Below are 24,022 nucleotides of genomic sequence, written 5' to 3' on the forward strand. Positions count from 1 at the left end.
AATAACAGATAAACTAAGGAGAGGCAGAGTGAATTTCATGGCAACCTTCTCTACAGTGAACACTAGGTGAGTCAACTGTATTAACCCTTGATAGAGCTAGAATTTGCACAATGCGGTCTCCTCAAAGACAATTACATCAGGACGACAGAGCAGGTGATCTTATCTGAAGGTTGCAATGAAAACCTGAAGCTCTTGAGGTTGCCCAGATCTACGATCTAGGACAAATTTACTCATGATTCCTCCACAATAACCACGGGTGAGGCCTCCTACGCAGCCTCTTTCAACGGTAGCCCCAGTCTAGGTACAGACGCAGGACCAGAACTGGGACTCTCTTTGTCCTGCTAGAACCTGGGTATATCTCTTAAGCTGTACGTACTTGTTTTTACATCAACAAGAAGATTCTCCTGCCTACCCCCCTTCAGCAAACCTCCTCTTGAGAAGGAGGTGAAAAGCACAAATACAGATGAATCATGGAGGTTGTCATGGGAAATGAGGTACAGAAATCCAACCATCATATTTTTCTTCTAAGAGGTCACAGTTTGTTTGTTTTATCTGTTCTTTGGGTTTTGGGTTTGTTTTTTTTACACGAATCCACTGACAACTATTAAGAACCTAAGAGGGACAGGGGTTGATTAGCTGACTGGGTGATTTTTCCGGAATTTGCTCCCTAAAAGTGGATCAATTCTTTTGAAGTGTTGGCCTGTTTAGGCCTTTAGAGGCCTTTAGTTCCCTGAAGTGTTTTTACTAAGTGGGAGTATCTAGGATCTCAAGGCATTAAAATGCAGCTTTCCCAAAGGGCCCAATTTATTCTCAGGGTTTACTCAGAGCTTCCAGAACAAATGGGCTCACCATATTGTAACCTCATTAGGAAGAGCATCACAGCCTTGCAGACCTTCAGCTGGAGTCATAACCACAGCCACCATGTGTCAAAAGATGGGCGGGGGGGGGGAACTAACTAAGAATAATTTGTTTTAGGTTTTCTAGACCCAGCCAGTAACATTTTATCTATGGCTGGCCATGTATATGCCATCCATAATTAAGAACAAGATCTTAGGTTCTCCAAAGCATTGCATGAAAGAAAGCCACACGTTTACCTCTAACAAACACGTAAATGGAACTGCTTAAGCCGCCTCCGTTGGTGCACGTGTAATTGCCTGTGTTGGTGGCCTCTGCTTTCTCCGTGATCCATTCATTGTGTGTGATCTCACTCGACTGGCCCAGGGTCTCAAAAGTCCATTTGACAAATCCTGGATCGGTGCACAACAGCCTAATCTCGTCGCCAACACTGACTATTAACTCTGATGTTGCTGGATGGATGGATGGTAGAGACCGTTCCCCTGGACTCACAGATGGTTGAGAAGAGCCTGCCAAGAAAAGTCAGAATCGTGTTGAGTATGATCTTTTTCCTTGGCGAAATAAAGCATTTCTTCCAATATTGATTTCCATCTTCTGTGTGCTCTACAATAAAAATAGGACAGAGCTGCCCGGCTATTTATAGTTAGAAAGAGTTCTGTTTAAAGTTTAAGTTCATCTACTGAATTATTTTCTGCAACTCTCAACTAATCCTGAGGGTCGCACTTGGTATGCAACCAACTCACTGGATGCCATGGCCTTCTCTGGGCTAAACACCCCAGCTGGGTCAAGTTTCCACTCTGAATAGGGGCCATCGCCGTGGTACTGACTTACTGACACCCAGCCTAGAAACAACAAAAACAAAACCTCGCACTATAAAAACACACTCACAAAAAGTCCTGACCTGTTACTCTTGTGGCAAAACGTACATGATCATGACACAGCTTGGCTGTGAACTGTTATTTGTATGCAGTGCTCCTTACATGGTGATGTTCATCAAAAGGAGAACTATTTATGAGTTCCAAGCCATAGGGCAGAAAATGAAAATCCCATTTGAAAGATCAGACCATGAGAGGTTTCACAACATTTGTCGGGTTACAGCCTAATCAAACTAATGCCTAGACAGGCGTCCTAGTTTAAAGATGCAAACTTTAGACTCTGAATATGAAACTTGAACCTTAGAAAATTCGCAGCAGTCAACTCATTCATCCATCTGTCACATAAATGCATGAATTACGATCTGCAAAAGGTTTGGGCATAAATGCATTAATTGTGATCTGCAGAAGTCCACGTGAAGTGCAACATGTGGTTCTTACACACACTCCAGAGTTTACAGAACACACTGCTTCCATGTCAGAATAAGTGAAACATAGCTCCGAGTTTTAGCTTTAAGCTGAAGAAGTAGGAGGTGGGCTAGGCCAGAAAAGGCCAAAGACGAGACACGTGCCATGGACATATACCACAGAGACCACGTGCAGAGGCACCATACGGTTTTCAGTAGAAAGGTGACATGCATAGTAAGATACTAGAGATCAATTGGAGTCAAGGAAATCAGTGAAAAGCTATGGTTCTCAGGTAGGCAGAAGCGATAAGACTTACAGTAAGGATTTGAGACTAAGGATGCCACGTACCGCCAGAGGAAAAACACATCAATGGTTATAGTGCCATGAAAGCTGCAAAGATGGACTCACCTACAGCCTGGGTGAGGGAGATGGAAGAAAGAGTCCCTGGACGAGGTGGGCTAGAGCATCAAGGGAATAGAACTCCCTGGGGTGCTTTCAATCACTTCTGCAAGGTCATGGGCAAAATGGGATGCCTATCCCACACCAGGAAACTCTCTACACATTTGGCATGATCGGGGGTGGGGAGATGGGGACAGAATCATAAAGGGATGGGGACAGGAGGGGCGAGAGCCCTGCAATAACATGTGGGGTTAAAAGACGGGATCAGACAGTCAAGGGTAAGAGATTGTGGAAAAAAGAGGAACACACAGTACGAATCTTGGAGAGCCCTCCCAGCTAAGATTTAAAACTCAAACAAACAACAAAAACAACAAAAAGGCACAACCAGAAAGGAAGGGGAGTTGCTAAAGAGGGGAGGGAAGGCAACACATCAGACGGTTTCAAAGAAAAGGTGGTGGGTCCTAAGGCAGGTGCTGAGCAAGGTCAAGGGCATGAACAAAAGTCCCTGCATTTGGTGGGAAAGAGATCACAGGAAATCTGAGAGTACAATTTCAGGTGAGTGGGAGTGTCTGTGTGCTCCAAGATGAAAGTCTAAGTGTAGACCTCTTGCTGAGGAGCTACAGCAAGAGAAGGCAGAGAAATAGATCTGTAGTCAAACGAGGCTAAAAGTTACAGAAGGGATCCCTTAACATGTGAGTATAGAAGGAAGAGAGTCTGTGGAGAGGCACGGACCAAAGATGCTCCGAAGAAGCACTCAAACTCTCTGCTGCAGGTGCGCATAGATGACCAGTCTCGATTCCAATTTGTCATCCAGACAAACGATCTCATCCGGGCACCTTTCAACCATGGCTTCAATTGCAGCTCCACGAGATCATGCCAAGTACAGCCCAGATTAAAGACACTCAGCAACTTGGATTCGCAGACGGTAATAACAAGGTCAATTATAATCATCAAATGTTATTAAGCACCAACAACATAAGAAGTGCTATAGGCCAAGACCACCTATACCTGCTGGCTTCAGCATCTAGATGGAGGAGACGGGATATAAAAACAAAGTGCTTGGGATTATTTTTAAAGTTATACAGCACGCTAAATAATGAAAATGGGCACGACAATAAATGAAGACACTATCACTTCAATTATTTATCCCCTGGTGAAAAGGGAGTAGTTCCAAGTAAATAGCAGTGACGTGGACAGTAAATTTAATCCAAAAATTCTTAAAGAATTTGTATTGCCCTATATTTCGATCGATTCAGTTTTCTCGGGAGTGGATCTTAAGGGTATATGTAGATATTACAATCCAGTTGAATAAATATTGCTGACTTCCAGAGACCTACCATGCCAATGTATGCTAAGCCTCACTGTGTGACCTAAGGCAGGCCACTCAACTTCTCTGTGCCCAAGTTTCCACATCTGGAAAACGATAAAAAAACAAAACAAAAATACCCTCATCTCAGAGTTCTTATGGGAATCAAATGCGGCAAATACATGTAAGGAGCTTAACACAGGACTGGGCACCTTTAATAAACATTGGCTATTACAGCAAAGCCGTAAAGTATACTTGGTAAGACCTTGGACTGAAAACAGTCTAAATGTGCATCCTGGCTGTGCCATTAGTCAGTGTGTGATCCTTAGGCTGGTTCTTCATCAACTAGGTCTCAGTTTGCTCATTTGCAAAGGAGGGACAGTAACAGAACCTATTTCATAAGGCCATTATATAAAGCCCTCAGAACCATCTGGGGGCACCTAGACAATACGACTAAATATTGGACACGATTATTCTAAAAACAGAACCTCTTATCACTCCTCCTGTTGGTCCTGACTTATTCACTTTCTATGAATGTAAACGGTTCCGTCATTTCCCAAACAGGTTCCTGCCTGACTTCTGCCTCCTTGGCAGCAAATCCTAGCAATCTTTCTGCCACTCCTCCTTGTCTGTCTTTCCACGCCTGCTGTCCCGCACCCAGACTGGCCACTTATTATCTCACAGAGAGGCGGCCTCCTCTCCTAAAAGATCTCCATGGCTCCAGCCACCCCACTCACAGCTCCTCAAACCTCATAACCCTGAGATCTATCACCCTAAAGCACCACCTCTCAACAACCCCACTCCCGGGGCGCCTGGGTGGCGCAGTCGGTTAAGCGTCCGACTTCAGCCAGGTCACGATCTTGCGGTCCGTGAGTTCGAGCCCCGCGTCGGGCTCTGGGCTGATGGCTCGGAGCCTGGAGCCTGTTTCCGATTCTGTGTCTCCCTCTCTCTCTGCCCCTCCCCCGTTCATGCTCTGTCTCTCTCTGTCCCAAAAATAAATAAAAACCGTTGAAAAAAAAAATTAAAAAAAAAAAAAAAACAACCTCAAAAACCCTAACAGAGGCTACAGCAGCTAACTCTGACATCATGTATGGTTTGCCAAGCACTTTTCATGGGACTAATTTATAGCTGCTTCCTCTGGACCTTTACCTGCCTCTCCAATAAGACAGATCCTTAGGCTGGCTGGCTAAGGAGCCCGTAAACCACTCTATTCCTTGCTCAGCCCATCTTTCCGCCCATGTCCCCAGAACACACCAACTCCACAATTCACCTTCATGCCACGTGGAAAGCCCTGTTTTCATGGGTGTTAGTCCCTCACCATGATCACCTGTCCTCACTAAATCCGTCCAACATGTCCAGCCCCATCACCCATTTGGTTTGTACTGATGCTTACACATGGTCCACGTCTACGTCTTACCTCCTCCTAATCCTAAATTGTGTTTTTCCCCTGGCACAGTCATGAAAACATTCCCTTCGATCCCTGAACATGTGAAAGATCGGAGGAAGGACAGGTTCCTAAACACCCAGCCCCTGTAACAGGTGTCAACAGCCCACCGATCTATCCCCAAAAGAGGACAGGTGTCATTTCTGCGGCTCCCCATAAGGGAGTGGCTCCACTCATCCATTAAACTGCTACAGATACCTCCAAGAAAGAAGCCTCCAAATTTGAGATCACGGGTGTAGGCTTTCCTTCTAGAGATTTAAAAAACAAATTTTAAAATAATTGCCACCAGAAGCATTAAGGATTTTATTTTCAAAATACATTATTTGTAAGTTCAACCCTCTAACTCACCCTGTAAAAGGAAAATAGAGCTTATATTACAGTGGGACTCTGTGTATTACTTATTCTCTTTTTTCCAAACTATCTTGAATGTTATTATAATGTTCTCACAATAGAAGAAAACCAGAGATACATGTTAAAGGTATGCAAAGGGCACCTGACAAGTTGGAAGAACATGGGTCTGTTGATACCAGGGCTATGAGTTCGAGCCCCATGTTGGGTGTAGAGATTACTAAAAAAATAATAAACTTCAAAAAAAAGTGTATACACACACATCTACCTGCCTTTATTATATTTTAAATTCAAGACCAATAAGGTATTCCAACTGAACTTTGAAATTGTTCTGAAATCACACATTATTGAAAGTGTTTGGCACATAGCAAGTTCTCAACAAATGTTTGTTGAATTGGGTTTTATCTACATCAGGACTCTTTGCATTAGAAAATGTGCTTCCTTAATTGTGTTTGGCTAAGGCTAGTTTATGAGTTGTTTTCTATTCCCTGAACACATGTTAATTAATGAGCCAAAAAAAAGAAATGCCAAATCCTACCATTGTGGGGACCAACTACTAGAGGGACTGATGGCTCTGGGCCATCATAGTCAATAATGTTGCAAGACTTTAACAATATCAAGATAAATGCCAAAAAAAAAAAAAAAAAAAAAGATAAATGGCAACATACCTTCAATAACCTCTTTCACTAGTGTAAAATTCAACCATACCCAAAAGAATTGAAAGCAGGGATACAAACAGATACTTGCAAACACACGTTCACAGCAGCATTACTTACAACAGCCAAGACGTAGAAACAACCCAAGTGCCCATCAACAGATAGACAAAATACAGTATGTGCATACAAGGGACTATTATTCAGCCATGAAACGGAAATTCTGACACCTGTTACCACATCGATGAACTTCACAAACATCATGCTATGTGAGACAAGCCAGAAACAAAAGGATAGATGTTGTATGATTCCATTACATGACGTACCTACAGTAGGCAAATTCAGAGACAGAAAGGAGAATAGAGACTACCAAGGGCCGGGGGGATGGGGAATGGAGCGTTAATGGGTTTAATGGGTACAGAATTTCCATTTGGAATGATAAAAAAAAGAAAGAAAAAGTTCTGGAAACGGATAGTGGTGATGGTTGCACAACATTGTGAATGTGAACGGCACTGAATTGGACGCTTAAAAAAAAATGGTACATTTTATATCGTGTATTTTACCACAATAAGAAAAATGTCTAAAATTTAAAAAAAAAACAAAAAAACAAAAAAACCAATTCTTTAAAGGCCCTGGCTGGTGAAGGCTCAAACCTTCTCAGCTACCCTGGATCTTTCTTAGCTGACCACTGGTATCAGCCTCTGTGAGCCCCCCGACTTTGTTTTAAATCATATTATTAAAAAAAATAATTAATTGTCATCATTATTTTTACTTGTTCCACACAGTTGTGCCTGAGGGTCCGAATAGCATCTTGACTACGATCTCTCTACGACCTTACACAAAGCAGGCATTCATAAAAGGTCTTTTAACCTTCTGGATTGAATAGGCTGTATGTTTTAAATGATGCGGACTCCTGGGGCGCCTGGGTGGTGCAGTTGGTTAAGCATCCGACTCCTGATCTTGGCTCAGGTCATGATCTCATAGCTTGTGAGTTCGAGCCCCGCGTCGGGCTCTGTGCTGACAGCTCAGTCTGGAGCCTGCTTTGGATTCTGTGTCTTCCTCTCTCTGCTCCTCCCCTACTCACACTCTGTCTCTTTCTCAAAAATAAACATTAAAAAAAATAAAATATAAAAAAACCATGTGGACTCCTACCCAGGAGACTCTGAGCACTCAAGACCATTAGGTTCTTTTCTGCGCCTCTGCTCTCCTACTCACACTATCAGAGTCACTTGGTCTACTTCTCAAACCTGTTTATGGAAGTTAGACTTGTGGTGTATTACATATATAAATTAAGTGCATGTTATGAAAATTGAAATGTATGTGGAGGCGGGGGCAGGGGGAAGGGCTGTTGATTCTCTGATAACTAAGAAAACACTCTAAAGGCGGCTCAACTAAAGGGAGTGTCAAATTCAATGTGGCTAAAATAGGAGACGATTGGAGGAGGGCCTCCAAGTCACAAACAGGGTTGGCGGTGGGGGGGGGGGGGGGATCTGCATCCTAACAGTTTCACGAGCATTACATTTAAGGAAACTGAAGTTAGAAACCGCAGACCTTGCTTGCATCTTGGGTGTGGTGTATGCGGAGAACTCCCGCCAGTCATCCTGAACTCAAAGTCAACCAAAACTCAAAGACAAGGTTCTGCTTCTCCACCAAAAAGAATGTGGTCACCCATCTTTCTTTCTTAAGTGAAAAGAAAATATTCAAGGTATACCTGAATTAAAAGACTAATTGAGGGTGCCTGGGTGGCTCAGGTCATGATCTCACAGTTTGTGAGTTCGAATCCCACATCGGTGAGCTTGAGCCCCGCTTTGGGTAAAACATGAGCCCCGGGTGAGCTTCTCTTCCCTTCTCTTCCCTTCTCTTCCCTTCTCTTCTCTTCTCTCTCTGCCCCTCGCTCACTTGTGCCCCCCTCTCAAAAAAATAATAATAAACTAAAACAAAATACTAATTGAGAGTCCAGGTTGCACTTCTACTAGAGAAGGTTCTCAATGATCAGTGTAAGTGAGAGCCACTTGCTTGAGCACAAGGTTCTCCCCAGGCCCGCCAGCAGTGGCTGGACCCCTCCCACCATTGCTACAAACCTATTCTCAAAGATCCTCCTGAGGGCTTTGCACCCTTCACAGATGTCTAAGCTGCAAAGCCTGGATTTACAGCTGGGGTTAAAAGTAAGGAAGTCATTTCAAAACCTTTTCTTTGGACACAAATATAAGGAACCAGGTAAAATAACGGCAGGGAGGAAAACCCACGTAGAGAGGCCTATTCTAGTTTTGAGGAAGTAGGGCAGGAGGAGTCGCTACTAAGGCAAAGCTCAAAGCCCCATTGTAGTCTAACTACTCATTAGTTCAAGTACTATTTAACCACAGTTTGTAATAAAAAAAAAAGGGGGGGGCTAATGATTTGTATATCCTACTCTTTCTGACATACTTTTATATCCCCACAGGAATAAGCTGGATGAAAACCAAGTTGGAAGGATCCTAGTAATTGCCCGCAACACCCATGAGGCTTTAAAAACAAGTAGATGATACTGGAAATAGAATAAAGCAGGAGGGAGGGGGAGCATGAGCTCAGTGAAAACCAAACAAACCTTATAAAAATGCTCTGGCCCAGTGGCAGGGAGACTGTAAATCCATCCTGGATCACCCAGAGTGAAGGAAGCCATGCCACGGGGGATCCCAGCATGGCCCCCACTTTACTGTTGGGTTCAAGCTACCATATGTATCCAACCAAGTCTTTTGCTTCAACACTGCATAACTATTACAATGGTAGCGAAGTAGATGCTGATGGAGACCTCAGGGACAAACCCAACACAAATGAAATCAAAATACTGAAAGGTGGTAAACATGTCCCAGGACTCCAAGGGAGCAGCTACTGTTCTCCCCAAAAGCACCATGAAGAAAGTTCCAGAGGAAGGGGCCGTGAGGGCTGAGCCAGTAAGACCTTGTCCGTTGGCACGTGTCGCTGTTTATATGTGTGTTCAAGGAAAGGCAAGGCAAAGTTCTCAGAGTATGAAGGTATGTGTGGTAGTCAGGAAAAGCTCATCCTACAAGGACCTCGCCCCTACCTTACTCCCACATAAGCTCTCAGAACCCAAAGCAAAGTCTGTATCTCTCTCTGTGCTCAAAGCCTCACAGAGCACCAGGAATACAGAAGGTGACAAAAAAATGCACGGTGAAGGGATCACTACGTGTATTAAATGTGGAGGTGCCGGACAGGGAAGGTAATTGGAGACATCATCCTACACAGCAGCATGTCTCTGATCTAGAGTGCTTTTTAACCAGTCTTCCTGCAGGTCAATTTCTTTCAGTGGCGGATAATTTTATACATTCTTTTATATGACAGATCATGAAATAGAAAGTAAAATAAATTCACTTTTCAGGTGGAAAATCACGAGCCTTCAAAGAAACCAAACCACCTTACAACGACATACTCCCAAACATACCATCCAAATCCCTACTGCCCCCAACCTTCAACGGCACCTCCATGGACAAGTTGGAGAACGGTCCTAATGGATCACATGATGCCAGATTCACAACTCTGCTATTTCCAAAGCACTTTCTGGGTAAGAGAGAGTTCAGCTGTATCTTTCACCTTGTAATTCCGAGATTAAAGCACTTACCGGGATAGAGCTCATTATTAAAATCTACTCAGGTTAGACACAAGATAAATAACAAGTAATTGACACAATCTCACTGTCTTAGGTCTTCCACGGCGATATTCCTGTGGCCGTGGCCTCAAAACCAATCCCTTGGCACAGTGCACATTTGTACTTAGTTCTTAAAAATGACAGAAATTCTCTATCTGCACGCCCAGCCTTGGTACTACATCAGGCACAGGATTTGCAGTGATTATACAAAATTTGTTTCCATATTTGAGACAGTTTACGGTTTCCAGCCATTGCAATACACCATTGTAAAACGATCAGCCGTTTGAAAGTCGGTTTAAAATCGTAAAAAGCAGACTTCACTGCGGCATAGTTTTTGAAAACAGCAGCTCCTTAAGTATATTGCAACGTTGGCCTAAAGATTATGAACTAATTGACAGAAGGGAACTAATGGGCAGAAAAACAAAAGCCGGAGCCTTAGTCATCAGTGGCAGCGAGGGACGGGAACAAAGCAGGCACTTCTGAAAGGGTCTTCATTGATGAAATGGTACTAGAGCTCCTACTATTTGTCCTGGGTGGGGCTGGGGCCCAGGAGAATACAGAGCCTTAGAATGAAGCCAGCAGAGCAAGAAGGGAAACGGGGCGGGGCAAGAAGAGGATTCCCAAAGCTCAGAATAAAGAATGTGACCTGGCTAAGCCCCCGGGGTAGAGGAGGGGAAAGGTCTATTAGGAGCGGGGAACACAAGAGCAAATATGGGAGACCTAGGAAGGTGTGTGCAACATCAGGGTGTGAAGCCATAGGTCCTGAGGGGCAGGATCATCACAGGGCCCCCTTTGGGATCATCACAGGCCCCCTTCGTCACAGGAAGGGGGTGAGCCCAGCCTGACGGGGAGCGACTGATGTGTGCTGGTCAGACCTCAGAGGGAGCAGTGAAGGATAGTATTGATGGGTGAATAAAGGTCCTGGGGTGGGCTGCATCTGAGCAGCGAAAAAGCGAGAGGAAGAAGACAGGACACCTGTGTTTGGCTTAGGTGATGGGGAGATGTGGTGCTGACAGCCTGGAGGAGGAAGAAGATTTAGAAGTATTTGGACCAGTGGGTGGCACTGGAATGTCCGGGAACTTTGCCGGGGGGTGGGGGGGGCTGTGTCAGGGCCACAAACACACTCACCAGCACACAGCAAGTGACTGGGGGAGGGGGGCTAACCAGCCGGGTCCCTAGAATCATCCAGGGAGGAAGAATACAGAGGGGCCAAAAAGGAGATGACAGACACAAGGTGGCTAGAGTAGGGTAGAGACGGCATGGCTAGGTGGGTAAAGGAGAACCAAGAAATTGCAGATAAGGTGGTGCAGAGGACCTTCTAGATGGATGCCAGAATCTCTGAGGGCATGCAGCCGGTGGGGGAGCAGAAGTGGACAGAGAACAAGCCCCTCAATTATCAGCACACAAGACTGGTCACTAACAGACACATCCTAGCCTATATCACTCATTGCAACGCTGGCCACACGCCAGAATCGCCAACGTCCCAGTCCCACCCTCCGCCAATTTGCACCAGAATCTCCAATGGTCGTGGGTGTGGGAGAAGAGGAACCTTGACTGCACGTGCTGTTGAAAGCCGGCAACCTCGGGGCCACGAGGGGGGGGGGGGGGGGGCAGGAGGACTCTTGGAGCTCGACAGCATGGGAGGCAGCAGCTCCCAGAGGGCTGAGTTAGAATGTGGGGAAGGGGAGCCACAGAGGCGGGAGAACAAAGAAGGAAAGAAAAGGAAACAGGGACAGAGAGAGGAGTGATTGGCAGAGAAGGTCAGTACAGACCTGCTGCAGGCTCCTGGGCTGTTGCTGCCTGACCTCAGGGGCTGATGAATGTGGCCATAAGGTGCAGGAGCCCATGTGGGGGTCAATGGCACCAAAGCCAAGGTGAAAACGCTTATTGTCCAGTTCCTTTTTTTTTTTTTTTTTTTAATGTTTATTGGGTGTGGGGGGTGGAGAGCACACGAGAGGGGAAGGGGGAGAGAGAAAGAGAGAGAGAGAGAGAGAGAGAGAGAGAGAGAGAGAGAGAGAGAGAGAGAGAGAATATGAATCTCAAGCAGGCTCCGTGCTGTCAGCACAGAGCCCCATGCAGGGCTCAATCCCACGAACCATGAGATCATGACCTGAGCCAAAATCAAGAGTCGGACACTTAACTGAGCCACCCAGGCGCCCCTCCAGGTCTTTTTTCTTTGGACCTGCTCTTTCCAGGAAAGGGGTACAAAGGGGCCAGTGGTACCACATGTGGGTCCTGCCTTCTCATGGACATCCAGGGAAGAGAGGTTCATCAGGCTCCCCAGTGCTAGAAACGAATGTCCCACCATAAACAGGGGTGCTCATCTCTCGGAAGGCAGGGCCAGGCTGCATTCCACACCCCCCCCCCATTCTACCTTCTCACCCACCACCTTTCTGTGGGCTTTCAGCCTAGGTGGATTCACCTGTGGTTTGGGCCCTTCCTGCCTCTGCCACGGAGAGTGGTTTCCTCCTGGGGGCCAAGTCAGCTCCTCCATTTTCTGCCTTAACCACAGAACCAGTAAGGTGCGTGCTTGGACAAACCCAGAACTACTGAATCACCTGTGTTGATCACACCTTATCTGCAGTCCTTGCATTTCCTGCTCTCATGGCTGTTATTGGGATCCCTGGTGAAAGAATGCACATCTCGTCCTCTGTTGTAAAGCACTTCCCCAGATTCCTCAACCTGGTACAACTGGGAGCTTCTCTATGCCTGTACCTTCAATGCCTTCATTCTACTGCTTCTTGATTCACAAGCATGCCATCTGGTGGCAGGAGAAGACCTCCCCCCGCCCCGCCACCCCCCCACACACCCCCAACCTCGAGCAAAGCAGACCCAAGATCAAGGAGGTGTTAAATATTCTGCTTTCTTCTCAGGAAACTTACAAAGAGGAGCGAGCAGCAAAGATTCAAGCTTCCAATAAATGCCTTTTAAAGACAGGACATCTGTCAAAGCTTTTCTCAGGTTGGGGGGAATAAGCAAAATTATTAATTGTTTGGTTTCTGCTAAGATAAATAATATTTATATACTTTAGATAAAATGTATAACTGCCTTTTTTTTTTTTTTCCTCTTCAGCAGTTAGTGAAGGGTGTGAAGAAAAAAACGTAATGGTAGGGAATACAGAAGTTCTGGATTTGAAATCTTGGGGCGCCTGGGTGGCTCAGTCGGTTGAGCATCCGACTTCAGCTCAGGTCACGATCTCGCGGTCCGTGAATTCGAGCCCCGCATCGGGCTCTGGGCTGATGGCTCAGAGCCTGGAGCCTGCTTCGGATTCTGTGTCTCCCTCTCTCTCTGCCCCTCCCCCATTCATGCTCTGTCTCTCTCAGTCTCAAAAATAAATAAACATTAAAAAAAAAAAAAAGAATGGGGCGCCTGGGTGGCTCATCGGTTAAGCGTCCAACTTCAGCTCAGGTCATGATCTCACGGTCCGTGAGTTCGAGCCCCGCGTCAGGCTCTGTGCTGACAGCTCAGAGCCTGGAGCCTGTTTCCGATTCTGTGTCTCCCTCTCTCTGTGCTCCTCCCCTGTTCATGCTCTGTCTCTCTCTGTCTCAAAAATAAATAAACGTTAAAAAAAAATTAAAAAAAAAAAAAAAAAAAGAAAAGAAATCTTGAGCAAGTCACTTAGGTTCTCTAGGCCTCAGTTTCCTCTTCTGAAAAATTATAAAGAGGCCATCAAAAGCTCTCGAAGTTTAGGATCTGTAATCAAGTACTTAGGCCATAAAAGGGTCAAGATCCAGTGGCTGGACATAAAAGGTACTCGACTAATTGTGGCAAGAATGAATAGCAATGATTCTCTTAGGATACAAATAATATCTAATCACTTTGTTTTAGAACCTCTGTGTGAACTGGGGGTTGATGGAGGGGTGGTGGGGGAGAGGGGAAAGTGGGTGATGGGCATTGAGGAGGGCACGTGTTGGGATGAGCACTGGGTGTTGTATGGAAACCACTCTGACAATAAATTATATTTAATATAAAATAAATAAATAAATAAATAAAACTCATGTGTGAACACAGAATAAGGGCCTAAATGTGGAATCTGATCCCTGGCTCTTCTTATAATGTGAACAGAGGTGTGGAGAGGTGAGTATCACTCAACACTGAAAGGACCCTTCTCAGCTGATTATTTTGCAAGATTCCTTCTAGATTTGCATGCCTCACCAGCAGCAGAAACTTTCATGGGACTACTTAATAGATTTCCTACTCACTCGTCCCGAATAAAAATACAACCCAATGTTTGAGGAAGCAGGACTTCCTCTTTTGATCTCAGACAAAGACACACAGGGAGAGGAAACCCTTCTCCGCCATTATGAGGTCGGTCTTTGGGGAATCAGATAAGGTCTGGATTTGACAAGCACAATATATTAGGATCCATCCCTGCAACAGAAAAGAGGAACTTTCTCATTTCCAGGGGGTTTTCCCCAGCAGCCCAGTACAGCTCCTGTTGTAAATACATAGATTTCCGTGTTTCTGAGTTCTGGAACGCACTTACTGAAATCTGAACCTGATAAGAAGCATTAAGGATTTGAATACAATAACCACCAGGAGACCCTCACCGTCTGTGAAGTTTGGGGTGGGGGAGGAGGAGCTCTTGACTTCTTTCAACTTTAACTTCCTTAACTTAAAGAAGGATTGGGAACAAAGTGAAAAGAGCAAAAAGAGCTTGGGGAAGGTCAGCCATACTAGCCAGAGGCCGGTGTTACCCCAAGTCCTGCCAAGCACCAAGGCAGAGTGCCATGTGTGGCTCACCTTCAGGCGCATGCTCCAGAGACAGAGGCGGGATCCTTGCAAGACTTTGCAGAAGGACCTGTCGGGCATCAGCTACCCTCACATTAGTGTTGTCCTGCGCGGCTGTGGCAGTGCCTGCCGGTAAGGACCGAGGATGCACCCATGCTAACTAATCACCATCCCATTTCCTCCTCCTGGGAACTAAGAATTCCTCAAAATGCCAACTCCCAGGTTTAGGAGGGGAAACGAGGTTGGGCTCGCAGCACATGAAAACTTTAATAATAATACATGCCAACCATAAGCGCTAGTCCTACTTCCACAGCATCTAATTCTAATGACATCAAATAAAATGCCAGTAAGTGAGGGGCCAGCTTGTCCGTATTTATATATACACACAAATCTACGCCAACTGGGCATTTCAACTTGGTTTCATGGAGACAAAACATCCAGGACATAAAATCTACCATTTTAACCATTTTTCATTTTACACTTGATTGGCATTACAATGTTGTGCAAACGCCACCACGAGGCACCTCCAGAACTTTTTTTATCATTGGAACTTTATACTCACTGAACAGAAACTGCCCCTTCCACCGCCACTTGCCCCATAGCCCCTGGCGACCACCATTCTACTCTCTGTCTCTATGAATGGGCTATTCTAGAAACCTCATATATGTGGAACCATAAAATATCAGTCCTTTTATGTTTATATCAAGCAGAATGTCTCCAAGGCTCTTCCTTCCGTGTTGTAGCATGTGTCAAAATCTCCTTTTGAAAACTGAGTAATATTCCATTGTATGCACAGAGGCCGTCTGTATATAACCATTCATCCTGACATGTGGGTTGTTTTCCTAAGGCATCTTTGAAACCTTGTCTTCAAAGGTCTTTTTTGAAAGACCGCTCGGATTTTCTAGTTCTAAAAAATGCTAGGCATTATGCTTGGCTTAAGTAGACATTTAGGCTAATTTTCACCATAATGGGTAAATCAATACATTTGACTAGTGAATAAATTTTAAATCCTGTTTTTTAAAAAAAAAAAATTATGTTTATTTATTCTTGAGAGAGAGAGACAGAGACAGAGTGTGAGTGAGGGAGGGGCAGAGGGAGAGGGAGACACAGAATCTGAAGTAGGCTCCAGGCTCTGAGCTGTCAACACAGAGCTGGACGTGGGGCTCGAACTCACAAACCGTGAGATCATGACCTGAGCCAAAGTCAGATGCTTAATCGACTGAGCCACCCAGGCGTCCCTGTAAATCCTGCTTTTAATGGATCTATCAGATAAGGGAAATTGTACCTTCCCATCCATCCCATACACAGAGCAGACAGAACCTTTTCTCCTTCTGTTTCCACTTTCAAAATGTCACTTTATAGCCACAGAGCTGGTTTATACCAAAGGAAGTAAAAACAAAAGTATTAATTTTTTAAAAAAGGGAATTTTATCTGAGGCAGTTACCAGAAAAAAAAGGTTACCAGCATTGATAACTGTCTTGCAAACAGACTTGAATTAGCTGCAGCTTTGGATAACAAGCAGAGGGGGAATTCCCTCTCTCCTCCTTTTACAGAATAGGTAGAAACATTCAGAAAGCTCCCTTTTATTTGCCTTTGTGTTACCTTGCCGAGAAGAGATTCCTTTTTTTTTTTTTTTTTAAGGTGCTAGAGAGAATCAATTTCCGGGAAGGCAGAGGAGTTGTAGGGTCTGAGTTGAATTTGAAGAGCTCAGACTAAGGTTGAGGGCAAAAGCCCAGAGTGTCCTTCTCTGGCCCAGGGTCCCACCCTAGAGGAAAGGGGGAAAGATCACACTTGGGTGGAGGGCAGAAGAAGGAATTCATTCTGGGTGGCCTCTGTGCTCTCACAAAATACAGGAGGCAGGGTCTCCTTCAGATGAGTTTGGCGGGGAGGGAGGGGGGAAGGAGGGGAGGGGAAGGGGTGCATAGTAGCAACTTACTCTCAAACGGTTCAGAAACAATAGTATGTATATACACAACATAAAAGTGTCGAAATGTTAACAAATCAGAGAGTCTAGGTAAAGGGTATCCAGGGGCTCTTTGTACCAGTCTTGCAACTTCTGTAACTTTATTTAGCAATATTTTAAAGTCTAGAAGCAAGCTCAGAGCCTGGAAATGGTGGTGCTTCTCTGAGCCTGGGTGAGCAAGTCAAGCAACAGGAATGAAAAAAGGTGTTCGTTTCGGAGGCAGAGAACCACGGATCGCAATCCAAGCTATGTGAGACTTGGGGGAGGTTACTTGACCTTTCCAAGCCTCGGTTTTCACATCTCTAGCAGGGGGTACAGTATTTCAGGATTCTTCTTTCACCTCCAAATCCTGCATGTACCTTGCCGCAGTGAATGGTCTTGCTGCTACTACCGCTACAATTACTGTGCATGATAGCAGCGAAGGAGGATAAGGGAGTACCCAAGAAAGCATTAGAGCCACGCTGGGATCCATCCCTCCAGGATGGGCAGGAAAGCGCGCGGGGTGGGGGGTGGGGGGGGGGGGATATGGATGGACTGCAGTTATGAGGGAAAATGGCATCTGATAAACAAAGGACACAGGCACCAAAACATAAAATTACAGCCATGTGCGCCATCCACGGTCCTGGCCAGCTCCACAGATCATAGCTCTTCTGATTGTAGCTATTTGAGCGGGCATTTGTGTTTATGACTTTTGTTCCAAAATACATTGCGTTTATTACACTCACTTGATCTAAAAGGGGTTTACAATAAGTATGAGAGGGTATGTTGTGTCTCAAACGTAAAAAAAGGAAAGAAAGAAAAAAAAAAAACCACAGCAATCAACTAATTTATAAATAGGCAACAGATCAGTTCTATTAAAAGATTCCCATAAGCATGTCAGCACCTTTACCCGCTATGTCTTGAAAACTGTGTCTTCACAAAACCCTGAGCCCTCATTCTCAATATCTGTAGTTTTATAAACACGTGCATGCTATTGGCAATCCTATACAGCATCAGCACAGCTCACTTAGTGTCTTATTTGAGACACATGTCCCCACCTTGAAGCTGTTGCCTCTGGGAAGTAAATGCCATGCTTTCTCCTTCTGGAACAGAAATGAAAAACTCTACTTTATCCAGGTCAAGACAAACAGGCTAAAATAAGGCAAAGGATGCCTGGGTGGCTCCGTCGGTTGAGCGTCCGACTTCAGCTCAGGTCATGATCTCGTGGTTCATGGGTTTGAACCCTGCGTCAGGCTCTGTGCTGGAGCCTGCTTCAGATTCTGTGTCTCCCTCTGTCTCTCTCTCTCTCTTGCACCCTGTCTCTCTCTCAAAAATAAACATTAAAAATTAAAAAAAAAATAATAAGGCAAAGGAGGGCACCTCTGTTGTTCTATTAAATGGATTTGGAAGTGGGTGGGAGACACACAGTGCCCCAGCATCAGATCCTGTAAGCAAAGCAGGCAGCCCCTCTTGGACACTCTGAGGGGAGTGGGGACAATAGCCATTTCCCTGAAAACGTCTCAGATGCCACCTTGACCACTCCAGCTGCTGGTTTCTGGCACATGTATTATGAATGTGTCCAAGAGCAGAGGACTTCTCTCCTTTCCCATATGCCTGGATAATAACTCTCAAGAACCTCTTCTCTTGGGTGTCCCCAAAACTAGACCCCTCCCCCCCCCAAATGAGAATCAGCTTATGAGATTCTGCTGCCACCGTGCAAGGGACTGGCCCTTCTGGCACTAGGATTTGATGGTGATGGCAACTGCTCCCGTGAATAAAACTTTCTGGTGACACCTCTCTCCAACTGCATACATTAACCAGCCCCATGACCCAGGGATAAAAAGGGGACGCCCCCCCCCCACCACCACTATTCATGCATGCATGCATGCATTCATTCATTCATTCATTCGCCTAAAAATATTTACTAAATGCTTGCTACTTCTGGGACCTTGGGCAGCAGGGAATAAGCAAGGTCTTTCCCCCTCATGGCATTTATATTTAGCTCCACCGATGAGCAATGAACCAATAATTATACAATTGTATAATTACAATGTGATGAATATGACGAAGCGCACTGTACTGTGGGAGCTGACCTGACCCACCCTGGGGGGTTGAAAAGGATTGCAAAGGAAACAAGCCGGTTGCGACCTGAAGTGCACTAGACCAGGGAGCAACATGGTCCCCTGGCAGTGGGCAGAGGGGCGGCTCCTGCAGAAGCCACAGCTCGAAGGAGCAGGACACCTGTAAGGAGTGAAGAAAGCACTACGGTGAAGCATGAGGCACTGTGTGCAAAACAGAGATCCAAAGGAGACACTGGATGCCCTGAGTGGGATCTACCTGAGTTAATCAGAGAAGAGTAAGTACTTTTCAAACACTACCTCTAGGGGCGCCTGGGTGTCTCAGTCAGTTAGTGTCTGAGGGGCTCAGGTCATGATCTCCCCATTCGGTTCGTGAGTTCGAGCCCTGCTTCGGGCTCTGTGCTGAAAACTCAGAGGCCGCTTCAGATCCTCTGTCCCCTTCTCTCTCTGCCCCTGCCCCGTGTGCTCGCTCACTCATGCTCTATCTAAAATAAATAAACTTAAAAAAAAAAATGTTAAATACCACCTCTAAAGGGGCCTTCCCGTTCCTTCCCCCAGCACATGCACATGCTCTAAAGGCCCCTTGCAGTCTCTACTGAGGCCCCTTGCAGTCTCTACTGAGGCCCCAGCCCACGGCACTGCAATTGTCTGTTTTCCTGTCTGGACTAACCGAAATTCATATCTGTCTTTTTAAGCGCAACAGAAAGAGAAGGGAGAACTGCACCCTGGTCTGACATTCAAGGGGCCACACGAGCTTTAACTTTTCAATTATCACTGCCTGACGCTGTGACAAAGCCCGAGAACTAGACCACTGGTGTGCAAACCTCAGCTTCTACCAGCGTCACCTAGAAAGCTGTGAAAATGGGCCGCGGGGCCCTGCTCTGAGTTTCCCCTTTCAGCAGGTCTGGGGCAGGGCGGGGAGTCTGCCTTTCTGAGAAGTCCCAGGTGATGCCCCTGCTGTGGTCCGGGACCACACTTACAGAAGCAGTTACTCCCCAACCCCACAAGATGGTCAGCTACCAGAAGAAACTCATAGCATTCATGCAGCAGAGGAGAGAGAAAGAAAGAAAAGAAAGGAAAGAAAGAAAGAAAGAAAGAAAGAAAGAAAGAAAGAAAGAAAGAAAGAAAGAAAGAAAGAAAGAAAGAAAGAAAGAAAGAAAGAAAGAAAGAAAAGAAAAGAAAGAAAAGACAGAAAGAAAGAAAGAAAAGAAAGAAAAGAAAGAAAGAAAGAAAGACAGACAAAAAAAAAAAAAACAAAGAAAGAAAAGAAATTTTACCAGTATTTGTATCTTGGAAGTCAAAGCAAACCTACAAAAACAGATTTTCTTGAGTGAGCAAATCTGCCTGGCTTTTACACCTAGAAATCGGCCTCGCGCTGGGTCCCCCTGACAAGCTTTGGCAGCCGCTCGGGCACAGATTTCTCGAATCCCCAAGCTTTAGAAGTGGGAAATGTTGCAGAATTCACCAGTCACAGCTACGGGACTCCAGAATAGTGACACTGGGTGGCAAATACAACTTCTGCAGCACATCAGACCTCAATCTGGTGCACTCCATCTGAGGGCCCAGAGCCCAAGCCCACAGCCCAGGCTAATCCAGCGCAGGCCTCTGAGCTCCCATTTGCAGGGGGGTGGAAAGCAGAGCAAACAGCAGTGCAGGCTTCCCCCAAGACGATCAGTGTTCTTGCACTCAGCCCTATCGCCGAACAGACATCGCTTGGTGAGGAGCTCACACACCATCCACCAATTTGCTAAACTGCTAATCGGAAAACCGCTGCAAAATTCTGCAGCCATTCTACATTTGAATAAACAAAATAAAAAATAATTAGACCAAAACAATCACATTGGTCTAAAAGCACAGTAATGGGCAAAATTAGTGTATTCAAATTTGTTGCGACATTCATCAGAACACTTGCTGGTCAATTTGCTTAATGAGTGTTCACTTTTCCCTTAATTTTTCTTGGGTGACATTCACTTAGAACAATACATTAGGCCTGCGATCCTTTTGCAAAAAATTCGTACTGACCAGCTCTGTTTTTAAAATGATTTCCTCTCAATCTTTTTTGTAGAAAATTAGAGGAAATGTCTGAAAACGACTTTACTTTGTTTTCCAGAATTAAAAAAAAATGTTTTAGGTTTATTTATCTTGAGAGAGACAGACAGAGCGAGCAGGGGAAGGGCAGAGAGAGAGGGAGAGGGAATCCCAAGCAAGCTCCACACTGTCAGCATGGAGCCTAATGTGGGGCTCGAATTCAAAAACCATGAGATCATGACCTGAGCTGAAACCAAGAGCTGGACGCTTAACCAACTGAGCCAACCCAGGCACCCCTGTTTTCCAGAATTTTTTTTTTTTTAAGTTTCCAATATGCCCACTGATGGGAAGTCATATTCTTCCTTATATGACTTTAGAATAATGACTCCTTTAAAAAGGTGGGTGGAGGGAGAGGCCAATTCTGAAATCATCACCTTTTAGCATATCATTTAAATCAATAGCCAATTGAAGGAAACTCACATTGGAGGAAGGATATTTAGTATTTCTGGAAATCTGAATTAATATTATGTCAAGTCCTGGTAGCATTTTTTCCAAATGACTATAATTAGAGATATGCAAATTTTTCATGGGGGGAAAAAGCCGACAGTGAAAAATGCACCTAATTAACTAATGATTTTATCTTTATTAGCCGATATTAAAAGTTTAAACATGGTCTAATGCTCTTAAAACCGTAAAATAGCATGATCTCCTTTAGAACTCAAGGGATATTACAGCAAATAATGGCAGAGTCTGTCACTTTTTATACATTTTCCTCAGAAACAATAGCTCAGATACGAGCTTCCTGGTAGTCTGATAACTTCAACCATTACATTTTGTCATAAACAATAAGCTTAGAAAGCAAATGCTAGGTAGACCATAAAACGTTCAGTTCCAGTCTTTCGGATAGTTACAACCACTAACTTTTCTCTCTGCAACACATTTTTGGTAACTTATTTTGGAAGAAAATGATTTATAAAGTCAACTACCGATGATGTAATGTTTCAAGGCTTTGCTACTTTGGTCCCAGTTTGGTAGACAGAAAGATTACCAAATCTCATGTTAAAAAGTCTATGGATGGGGCGCCTGGGTGGCTCAGTCGGTTAAGCGTCCAACTTCGGCTCAGGTCATGATCTCACGGTCCATGAGTTCGAGTCCCGCATCGGACTCTGTGCTGACCGCTCAGAACCTGGAGCCTGTTTCAGATTCTGTGTCTCCCTCTCTCTCTGACCCTCCCCCGTTCATACTCGGTCTCTCTCTGTCTCAAAAATAAATAAATGTTAAAAAAAAGAAAAAAAAGTCTACGGAGAGGGGCGCCTGGGGGGCTCAATCAGTTAAGCATCTGACTCTGGGTTTCAGCTCAGGTCACAATTTCACGGTCTGTGAGTTCGAGCCCTGCATCAGGCTCCTTACTGACAGCACAGAGCCTGCTTGGAATTCTCTCTCTCACCCTCTCTCTCTCTCTGCTCCTCCCCTGCTTGTACTATCCCTCTCTCTCTAAAAATAAATAAACTTAAAAAAAAAAGTCTACGGAGATTCTGGCAAAGGTGCTGCAGTGACAGCAGCATAATTACTGAATCTCCCCCACCCACACCCATACTAACCATAAAAACAGACAAACAGAGCAGAACCAGAAACCTAGGGACAGCGTCGACAACAAAACCAGGAGACAAGGTATTCCCTGTATACGTGAAGGTGAGGACAACCAACCAACCAACAGCTTCAAGAATTGCCATTAGATGCTCACTAGAATGTTCAGAGAGCCATTCTGAGAACACCCACACAAACTGGCAAAGGGCTTTGCCAGTTCCAATTTTACTAGTAAGTGCAGAGGGAATTGTGACCCACGTAGTGTCTAATGTCCTGGAATGTTCTGGGGTGGGGGACATCTGATTCTTATGAATTAACAAGAAAGGAGAAAGCTTCATAGAGAGGAGAAACTGCTGGGGATGAATCTAAGATGAGCAAAACAGGGGCAACGGTTGGGGTGGGCAGGTGGGAATGGGGACCAAAAATGTAAGACCTTAGACTTTAGAAAAGTAGACCACTCTTTGAAAACAGCGTAAGTGGTACTCTAGAATTGTGAAGCCAGAAATGCTACAGGAAATATAGGAAAACTCATGGTGAACAACAGAAAAGAACCACAGCGGAATTCCAAATAGTTAAAGACACAACAAGGCACAGAATGACATCCCTAGTATAGACAATAAAAATCATGCCAGAAGGAAAGAGACCAGATGAAAACTATAACCCAGTAGTTTCAAACTAAGCTGAAATACATGAAATCAAAGAAGCTATAAAGAACCATACAAACCAGGATTTTTAAAACCCCAAAATTACTTGATTGGAGAAAATGGAAGATTTGAAACTGGAGGTAAAGAACTAAGAGAAGAATTAGAAGTAAAAGAAAAAAAAAATCAGAAATGAAGGGTAAATTAAAAAAAAAAAAAAGCACAAGAACAAATAAAATGAATACTGCCTTAACCAGAATATGGAGAGGAACGAAATTCTTACATTTACACGAATCATGAAGACACTAAAAGGATTTAGGAGAAAGTGATTAACATAGAAGACAGGCAAAGAAGATCTAACATACACATAATGGGGGTTCCTAAAGCCAACGGAAAAGTATAGAATAAATAGCAAAACCTTTGCCCCAAGAAAACTTCCCTGGGTAAGTACATATTTAAGTGGTGCACCGTGTCCCTAGAAAAATCAATGCAAAGCACCCAACACTGTAAAATACTTCTGGGCTTCAAAGAACAAAAGTAAAATACACTCCTTTGGATATCTCGGCAAACATACCAAGTGAAACACGAGCGAAAGAAAATCAGATTGTCAGCAGACTTTGACAACACTTTATGGCAAAAGACACTACCGTAAAATATTAAAGATACTTGAGCAAAGAAAGATGAGCCAAGGATTTTATATCAGCCAACCTGACTCTGAAGTATAAAAGCGACAGACAAGCTGTTATGAACATAGAATTCAGGAAATACTTCCCAGGAGTGCTTCCTGAGGCATCTAGTGACAGATGAGCTTCAGAAAACCAAAGTGCCAGGGAAGACAGGACATAAGGACCAGTGGCCAGGATCAAACGTACATTTACCAGTAGAACAAAGAGTGGTAACAAAGGAAATAGAAGGTAGCATTGCTATGTATTATGATAAAGCAATTTCAGTACAGCTCTCAGCAAAATTAGGGGAGGGAGGACTATCTGAAAAGTAGCATATGCTTGCTGATTGTACAGATAGTAACCGGGGTGAAAGAATATTACTTCAGATGCCAAGCTAGGGGGAGAAAAGGGAGAGGAAAGAA

General features: G+C 44.6%; 1 protein-coding gene across 1 annotated transcript in view; it reads right to left on the minus strand.

The window, feature by feature from the left end:
- The window catches only part of KIT (KIT proto-oncogene, receptor tyrosine kinase), an 87,594-nt gene that overhangs the window by 48,303 nt on the left and 15,269 nt on the right, over positions 1–24,022 (minus strand). The window contains 1 exon segment of the mRNA XM_058722563.1: positions 1,095–1,364. Within this exon segment, the coding sequence (XP_058578546.1) occupies positions 1,095–1,364 (270 nt within the window).

Source organism: Neofelis nebulosa, chromosome 3 (assembly GCF_028018385.1).
Source record: "Neofelis nebulosa isolate mNeoNeb1 chromosome 3, mNeoNeb1.pri, whole genome shotgun sequence".
Taxonomy (NCBI): domain Eukaryota; kingdom Metazoa; phylum Chordata; class Mammalia; order Carnivora; family Felidae; genus Neofelis; species Neofelis nebulosa.